General features: G+C 36.7%; 1 protein-coding gene across 2 annotated transcripts in view; it reads left to right on the forward strand.

Moving 5' to 3' along the window:
- LOC142339656 (uncharacterized) overlaps window positions 1-4,983 on the forward strand; it is a 64,424-nt gene extending 59,441 nt beyond the window's left edge. For both annotated transcript variants that reach the window (XM_075389850.1, XM_075389849.1), the window contains exons 9-10: window positions 3,197-3,579; window positions 4,232-4,983. In XM_075389850.1, the coding sequence (XP_075245965.1) occupies window positions 3,197-3,579; window positions 4,232-4,798 (950 nt within the window). In that variant the 3' untranslated portion in view covers window positions 4,799-4,983. The remainder of the gene's footprint in view (window positions 1-3,196; window positions 3,580-4,231) is intronic.
- Window positions 4,984-9,919: the final 4,936 nt, after the last annotated feature.

Here is a 9,919-nt window from a genome sequence, read left to right on the forward strand (position 1 = left end):
TGGGTCTATTCTATCCCCCCCCCCCCCCCCACACGGCACGAACGAAGTTTGCTCTGGAACGAATTTTGCTGCAATTACTGTAGTGGTGTGTGTGTGTCTTCTTGTTTCTAGGCAAAGTGTTTGGGCCGTTTTTGTTCTAGACTTTTTTGTTCGTTTGTGATTTGACTTTTCATGGAAAAGAACGAGATCAGCTGTTTCAGCCCGAGGGCATTAAGTTGCTATGTCGCTCTCTTAGAGCCTTAGTGAACTCTAAGTGTTAAGTGTACAGTTCTCCGAAAATGACTGAGGAAGCAGAACTTGTTGGTTTGAATGCAATCCCTCCTTAAGTTCTGCTTCTTCGGCAGTTCCGGGTAACCGTACACTTATATATGAGACTAGACTTCTAGGCTAGTTTCATCCTTAGTTCGTTCAAAATGCTTAAACAGGATTTGCTGAGCGAAGCAATCTAAAATGAACGGAGTCAATATCGAAAAACGAAGTCAAAAATAGAAAGGGGATAATATCCAGTTTTAGATGGATGGTTTTTGAAAATTGTACTAGTCTTAGTCATCAAGTCTAATTATGATTAATTGCTCTCAAACAAAATTTGTAGCAATTATATTAGTCCTGTTGGTCTTTTCATTCAATTTTCGCTTGACCGATTTTTCGTCTGACCCACTTGACTTTTCGTCCTCAAAAACGGGATAAACAGGTAGCACCCAGAGGATATTAAGTTCTCTTAGAGCCTTTCAGTTCACTCGTCTCCCAGATTGCGATTCACAGAAAATGTCTTGGACACTTATAATTATGGTGTTAAGGGCGGCGGTTCTTGGAGGTTGACCCCCCCCCCCCACAACCCCGGCCGCACCCATATCAGCCCCCCTCTCACGCCCCCCCCCAAAAAAAACCCCACCCCTGCAAATCGTTCGGGCCGTAAGGGCACCGTGCAGCCAAAAACCACAATTAAGCTAAATATCGATTTTATTCGGTTATGGTTGACTACTAATTGCCGTATTGTCAAAAATCTCTGAGAAAGTCGAGATGCAGAAGTAAAAGCTTGAAAATCAGAATAAGTTTAAGACTTCTTTTTACTAAAAGATTTAGTTCTTTTCATGTTATCATCCCACAATTCATTTGCTTAAAGTATAACGATAAAAGTATAACGATAAAAGAATTAATTTTGTTATACTTTTAAATTGAAAGCATCAATTAAATTGTTTTGACTGCCAACAAAAAAGAGTGCGGGAAAAGGACCCTTCAGTCCTCTTTTTGTCAAGCGTGACTATTTCAAAGTGTGGTTTTATGACTACGTTCAATGAGTATATTATAAAAAAAGGATTTTTTCCGTTTTTTTCCCAGTACGTTATGCTCACCCCTGTTACAGCACACTCCGTTATGCTCACCCGTGTTAATCTATGCTCACCCGTGCACACCTTCGTAAATCAGATTAACCGTCAATAATTAGTTGCTCTCAAACGAAGTTTGTAGCAATGATATTAGTCCTGTTGGTCTTTATTATGCGAGTTTTCGCATGACTGATTTTTCGTCTCACCCATTTGACTTTTCTTTCTCGAAAACGGGAAAAACAGGTAGCGCCCAGCGGTCATTTGCGCCCAGCGGTCATTAAGTTCTCTTGGATCTTTTCAGCTCACTAGTCTCCAAGAATGCGATTAATAGAAACTGTTTTGGAGACTTATAATTATGGTGTGAAGTGTGGTTCTTAGAGGTTGACCCCCCCACACACACACACACAGACATCAGCCCCCCTCTCACTTCATCACTTCAACCCCCCAATCGCCACCCCTGCACATCTTTCAAGCCATAAGGGCCCCGTGCAACCAAAACTCCCCTCCCACTGTTGCCCTCAACTCCCCCCATTGTTACCCCCACCCCCATTAGGCCCCCACCCCGGTGCACCCGCCGCTGCGCTCACATCACGCCCCTTAAATTATGCTAAGCTAGCTTCACTAAACTTTTGCTAGCTACTGACGAAGCCAACCGGCCGTATGAGAGCAATTCGCCCGACGTTAGTGGGTTATGTTTAATAGCCGCCCTCATCTTCTCAGCCGGCTATTATAGCGCTCCTTTTTTACAATTCAAAGAATTTGAATTGTATTGGGGCGCTGTCTTTTTTTAAGATCTTTTCACACATTTTCATGGTTTTTGAAGTCAAATTGGAGTAGTGATTTTGGTCACGCCGAAACAGGAAGTGGAGCGAAAAAGCGAGTGGTTTTGAGGCGTGAAATTTTTTCGCTCTAAATTTAAAGTAGAGTGAGAAAACGGTGTTTGAACAAAAAATCGCTTTCTCGCTAGTGGTTTTTTGTTCACATGCGGCAATTTCACTTTGATTTTTACAGTTTTTTCGATTTTTTGGATCGGATGTTTTTCTAAACGATTTTCCCAATCCGTTCATAGTCCGTTTTTGGTCTAGTTTTTTGTTTAGTCTATGAAAATTCTTTGAATTGTACGTCAGGACTTGTCCTGCTATGTTTTTTTTACTTCGTCGAATAAAAAAATGTTTCGCTTTACCTCATTTTGCCGCTTTTTCAACATTTTGCGTGATATCTTTTTGACTTCTCTAGGCTACTTTCTCTCCTCTCATTCTGCTAAAAGTGATTTTGAACATCAGTTGCTCAGCAAAGCAATTCAAAATGAACAGAGTCAGTATAAAAAATTGAAGTCAGAAATAGAAACAGGATAAACCCATAAAGCCCAATTTTAGATGCCCGCTATTTGAACGTCGTTCCTGTAAGTCTTAGTTACCATCTCTAAGGCTGATTATTATTGATAGTTGCCGTTGTAGCCTCTCTATAAGAAACAAAAGTATGTTCAACTACGAAATGCCATCAAAATAAATCGGACTTAAAAAATGTTTTTGTACAATAATCTTTTTTTTTCAATATCTTCTTTTCTTTCAATCCCAATCATGCTTATTGGAATCAACGGCGGCTATTTTCCGGCAATCTGCCGGGTATGTTTACAGGGAGGACGCCATTGTAACGTCAAGTGCTGCTGAAGCCCAGAGTCAATGCTGTAGATATAAATCTAGAGGAGTTTAGGCCCTATGAACAAAGTGAGGCCCACGCGCATTCAAATGCGTTTTTATACGCCAAATATAAAATTCAGGGTTTAGTGTCCGGCCTAATCTACCTGCCAGGACAGTTGCGTTGGAATGGCGTTTCAGATAAACGTCGATAACCATGCTTAAATGTTTTAGGTGACCACAGGTACAAGCAAGACAGTAACTTGTCCCCTGCGGAGCAGAAGATATCTTGTGTGCCAGACATCACAGTCACCGACATCGTTCAACCATCCGCTCCTTCCTCCTGCACATCATCCGCCTCTTCCACTACTACGGTTCCACCAACAGAAAACAACGCCGCACCCACTTCTCACTCGATTGGGGATGCCAACCAAGATACAGTTGTTGAATCGCCCTCAACAACAGAGAAGGGAACTGAATTATCATCATCGTTGTCTTCTGAAGATTTTTTGATAGTTGCCTGCGATGGTCTGTGGGAGTGCCTACCCAATGAGGTGGCTGTTCAATATGTGAAAGATCATCTCAAGTCGCAGAGTTTGTTCCTCACTGCACAACAAGTTAGTGAAAGAGTTTATGTTTGTATCATTGGGACAAGGCAAAAGTTATTGAGATTTAATGGTCTTTGGTGCAAATAGAACACTGAAATGATTAATTGCTCTTGAACGAAGTTCATAGCAATTATTGTAAACGTTTTGGTCTTTTTTATGCAAATTTTGTGCTTGACAATTTTGCGCTTTTCTTCTAGAACATTCTTTGACTTCATTTTTGACTCTTATTATTGCTTTCACTCTTGATGCTAATATAAAGTTGGTTGCAGAATAGCAAAATGTAGGGCCGAATAGCACAGTTGGTAGGGGAAATGGTAATGAAGACGGAGGTCAATGGTTTGAATCCTGGTTGGGTGAATATGTTTTTCCGCCCGTCTGTCGTTCGAGAGTAATTCTTCCGACATTAGTCGGCTTATGTTTTTTATAGGCATATATAGAGAGCCACCTAATCATATGGGCAGAAATGTAGAGTTTTGCTTAGCTGTATTATTTGTTAGCAAGTTAACAATTTGTAATCAATGATTCGCAGAGTTATCTGAAATTCATTGAAAACAAAAGTTTTTTAGGACATTTCAAAAGAGTAGTATTTAAGCATTCAGAAATATTTAGTTTCCTATTTGTGGTGATTTTTTAACTGAAGTATCATCTGTCCTTTTTCCAGCTTGCTCAAAAGTGTGTGGCCGAGAACTGCAATCAAGCGTCAGGTATGGACAACGTGACCGCCATTGTTGCCACTCTTAAGAGCCATTCGCTCACGGAAAAGATGTCCTATGTTCCCCCACCCAAATCGCCAAAGAAGATAACTACTACTACTAATGATAATTCTGACGATAAGGAAGTCGAAATCGCGTCAACTACTTCAACCAAAGTGCCTTCAAACGATACGTCCTCTATTGACAAAGAGAGTGTTAAAAACGGTGAACAAAAACAATCTTCCGAAAACGGTAATGGAGTTGATATTGAAAATGGAACCGTAAACGGAAATCATGACGATAATACACATGAAGTATCGAACGGTGATGGTGCGAACGGAAATGGTGACGACAGAAACGTTGAAATTAAAAGTGAACAAGTAAGCTCAGGTGATAAATTGAACAGCAATGGTGCAAAAACGAAGCAGTCTGAAGATCTGAAAAGACGTAACGGTGATAAAGATTCGGTTTCAGCGAACGGGGATGTTGAAGAGGAGAGAGATGCAAAGATAGCTAAAACTGACTTAGCTAACTGATGATTTTTTACGTGTTTAGTAAAGCCTACTTGACCTGCTAATGTGACTCTAATGTGATGAGAGGGAGAGAGACTTTGCTGCTGTGCAAGTGGTGTTTTAATGTGTTGTTGAATACTGGTTTGTAAGTTAATGTTTAATTTGTTTGAATTGCTTTGATTTCCAGTAATAATTGATCAAGTTCAGTAGTCTCTTTTTCAGGAGCCGATTGTTCCAACAAACAGCCGATTTCCAAACGATAAATTCAATTGGCAAATAAGACGTATTTTCTCTACAATCTCACTTGAACAGTGGCAAAACTTAAAATTAAATTTTCATTGCATCAATTAAATTGTTCTTGAACATTCCTTGACATCTTGAATGACTTTTTCACTCTTTAGTTGTTCATTTCTGAGTGATATAAGTTGCTCTGGTTCTGAAATAAGTTGGTAAACGTGATAGTGAGCGAAAAGAAGTTAAAGCCATTGGGGCTGCTATATAAACTAACATTTAAATTTTGTTCTATAATTCTCTTCATTTGCGTGGTATTCCTCCTTCTTGATGTTTGATTTGTTTTTTCTATCTATCATATTATAGTCATTTGGCAAACTTTAACTAACTATATAAGAAAATCTGATATAATTCATGGTTTTGGAGCTGCAACTTCCAAAAAAAATCCAAAAAAAACTATCCTAATGCTTTTCCCTTTCTCTTAATTTTGCGTCAACTGTTTAATAGCCGCTCTCAGCTCAGCCGGATATTAATTCTCTTCTGTTTTTTTATACTTCTTTGAATAAAATTTGTTTTGCTTTACCTCATTTTGCCGCTTTTACATTTTGCATGGAATCTTTTCGATTTCTCTAGGTTAGTTTCATTCTTCGCTCAAAATGTTTTTAAACAGCAGTTGCCCAGCCAAGCAGCAACAAATGAACAGAGTCGTAATCGAAAAATGAACAGTTAAAAAAACAGATTTGGACAAAATTTTGTTGTGGACACGTATTTTGTAGCAGGCAATAGTTTTTCTTTTGTTTTCATCAGTTCAGTTGGTTTTTGGGGCTAAATATTTCATCAATTGACATTACATAGATTTTTTATTTTGCTGCACTTCCAGCATAAATAAATTTTCTGAAATGCAGAGACGGCTGTTTGATTCGTTTCCGGAATTCTCTCAGCTACATTTTAGTACAGCATAGTAGCAGAGGTTAAAGGATTTTGGACAAAAAAGAATTGACAGTAGGGTTCTGCAAATATTCAATGATCAGTCAGTTTCCAGCCCAAGCATGGAAACGGCTTGGAATTTCGTGAACAGCTGTTTTGCAACAATTTAATCAGCAAGTCGAACTTTTATATTATTGTTTTACAGTTAGTGTTTCATAATATACTAGAGTATCCCATTTAGAAAATTACGTTAGTGAATTTGGCGCTAGTGAAAGTGGTAGTCGTACCAAAATATAGAAATTGTATTGCTGGCCACTCAGAATTCAGAAAATCGGAGTATTGTTTCCTGATTGGCTGATTGCTCAGCAAACTCTCCGTGTTTTAAAATAGGATATGAATGTTAACGTGAAATTGCTCAGAAATCGCGATAGGCCGAAAGAGAAAAATTACTTTTCTTATGAGAAACTGGTCTCACATTCGGTTCTGATAGATTTATATAAAGTACCCCGGGCCGCTGAGGCATGGCCATGTCCAAAGTCATTAACTAAATATGCTGACAAATTGTTCTGGTAGTTCAACGTTAGGACAAAATATTGGGTATTTTGTCACATTGGGTTTTTTGGCATAGGGTATTTTGACTTGACTTCAAATTCATAGAACATAATTGGTAGATTGGCAAAGTATCCCCGGTAGCTTTGTAGAAGTGTCTCGAAATATCATAAAAAATTGGACTTGAAAACAATGAAAAATACCAAATTGTAATCTTTCAATATAAAAAATTATTATCTAGAATTAAGTTATGTCCAATTTAGGCTAATTGAACGCATAAAAGCAGTGTTTTAAATTCCTTAACCAATCACATTCGTTGAAAATGCTACATTTTGGTACGTCTGTTTGTTTAGACGTCACCAGTTATTTTACCTTAGAAAAATTAAATTTTGCTGAATGTGCATGGACAGCTTTTTGGACAGCTATTTATGCTTATCTACTACAAATGAAACTCATAGAGCATACTATTTGGAATACAAGTTTAAAAATTACTTCATTTCGACTACAGACTACTTATCTTGATTTTTCTGTGGAGTGTGTTTTTGAAACTTAGTTTGGGTTGGTATAAAAATGTTGCAGTTTCCAGAATCACCTTTTTAAACAATTGACGGCTCCTGAAATATACATTGAAGTACTAAGGGCGAACATCCCACGATGTCGAAAACTATAGATTCGAAACATTGCATGGATTAATTTGCCACAAATTTTATGTAACAATTGAACGCAGTTCTAAATAAATTGAGTGAGCTCTCTTCATTCAGGTAGAACAGTACTGATGTGCACAATTAAGTAAAAAACAGCAAGTATATCCAGACCGTCCAGATAGTAAATGCTTATGTCCAGACCGTCCCAGACGGAAAGTGCCGGTCCAGACTTTCGTGTATTCAACAGATTTTCTTGTGTTCATGTCCAGACTTTCCTTTGTCCATGTTCAGACTTTCGTGCGTTCACCAGACTTTTGTGCAATCACCAGACTTTTGTGCGTTCACCAAACTTTGGTGCGTTCACCAGATTTTTGTGCGTTCTTGTCCAGAATTTCTTGTGTTCACCAGGATTTCGTGCGTTAACGTCCAGACTTTCATTCATTCAGCAAAATTCTGTGCGTTTAACGGATCTCCAAACTCTTGTCTATTCCTAATTTATTCATATGTTATTCCTTGTTGATAAATTTGAAACGCATATTGATACAGATAGATACGACGTATACCAAATGAAAGCGTTTTTAAATTGCTTTTATGAAGTATGAGACAATATCATTTATAGTAGTGCATATTCACTTTTAATTAAAAAAAATTTTCTGCACAAGTTTTTGATATATCGGGTTTTGTATATGATCTAAAGTGCTCGCAATCAAAAGTTTTAGCAACTATGTTCATTGATGCATTTTTATTGCATGTTCAATTTTAATACAAAAAAATTTCTGCACAAGTTTTTGATATTTCAGGTTTTGTATATGATCTAAAGTGCTCGCAATCAAAAGTTTCAGCAACTGAACTCAAGTGGTTGTAGTATACTCGTAAAGGGCAACTGAAATAGCAAATAAATTGATTCAAATATTCTAATTTAGTTCTCAAAGATAATTGAAATGTTTTTACATTTACGATTAAATTCGTATACGAAGCAGAGCTGGGGCAAGACAAAAACAAGTTGAAATAAAACTCGACACTAATCAGTGGGGCATCAAAAACTTCTCAATTTATTTCAGAGCCCTTTTACAAAGAGAATAATTAGGGAGTTCTCAGAAACTATTTTTCGGTGGCTTCTGAAAGAATCAGCTGACCAAAACTCCTTAAATCAGGCAAATATAAAAGAGATTCAAAAACGCTCGCGGTACACACATTTGATAAAATTATACTTAGAAAATCAGAGAAAGCTATGTTTACAATCAGCTAAAAAGCTGGCGAAATTTTTTTGCCAGATTAGAAACGCAAAGAAATATGGCTGTCTACAATACTACAAGGCCACTAAGACTGGAAAATAACTCTTTGTTCCGACAACACCTAGTGGGGGAAGAACTATATACTGAAATGGGGTTTTCTTTGTGTTCAATCCATTTTGCCCGATCGATATATTCATCATAGAAAATTGTGTTGTAAGTGTATCACTAGGTAACTCTTCGAGATCTGAGTTTGAAACTTAAAGATTCTTATTTAAATCTCATTTATTAGAGGAGTTGTCAAGTTTTAACATTTCACGTTTGGATGTGATTTTATTTATTCACTTTCCGCGTCGTTTACTCAAATTGATTTTTTCAACATTCAGAGAGAATTCAACATTCAGAGAAGCAATTAAGGCTGTTGGTTATCAAAAAAAATGCCGTACGAAAACAAAAAGAACAATAATTGGACGCAAACACAAAAAAATTCCATACAATTTTGTGAGAGAACGGTTTTGCAGTAGTTTAAACTATAAGCTAGTTTGTGAAAACTTTAAAAAGGTTCCTTTGACTTTTATTTCAAGGCCAATTGGGGCTGTTCTGATTGTGATTTTTTGAAAATGGAACAGGTAACAACCTCAAATATATGTAAATACGCAAAAATCACAAAGTTTTTATGAAATTTTGCATTAATAAAGCCAAAAAACCATTGGTTAAGTAAAAATATTAGAAATAGTGTTTTTACTTCAGTTGGAATACAATTTGCCCTGTATGTATTAAAACTACGCTAAATGTGGACAGAAGTAAGATTAGAAACAACTGCCAAACCTCAAAACTTAACTGACATTTTCTTAAACACAAATATAATCAAAGTCACATGAGGCATTAGATAATAAAAGAAAGCGTTGTATAAGTTCACCTACAACTTCTAAACCCCAATTGGACATTTGAATTATAAGCTAAAGTCATGAAGCTGCGAAAACGATGATAAATGAAGGCAAAACAAAAGAAAACAAATGAAACTTACAAAAAAATTACTTAGACAAAGCTATGAAAACTACGAGCTTTTCTGTGCAAGCATAATGTAAATTTTAAAGCCTCTCTTTGTTGTAAATAGGATCTGTCATTAAATGAGGCTTGATTTCAAATCATTCTTGTCATTAAGCAACATACAAAAAATGCAAAAAACTTGTTGAAGAAGACTGCGCCCCAATACAATCAGAATAATGGTTGGAGCTATGAATCCAAGATGAGTCCAAACTTTGCCCTAATTTGTAATTTGTTGCGCGTCCAACGAAAACAGTTAAATATTCTATATTTTTGCAATTTCGATCAATCAGCAAATGTAATAATTAAATTTATTAAATCAAAAATGATTTACCTGTTTTGTATAGTTATCAATTTAATTTTTCGAAAAACCTGCAAAATTGTAATTCCAGAGGACTCTTATAAAAAGTGGAAGTGTAACTAGCCTTTTTAAAGGAATTTAAAAGATTCTGGTAACAGATGTTATTTCTGTACTTCCGACACCAATGCAAAAATACAAGGAAACATAAATACAA

Source organism: Convolutriloba macropyga, chromosome 5, assembly GCF_964194025.1.
Source record: "Convolutriloba macropyga chromosome 5, txConMacr16.3, whole genome shotgun sequence".
NCBI lineage: Eukaryota > Metazoa > Xenacoelomorpha > Acoela > Convolutidae > Convolutriloba > Convolutriloba macropyga.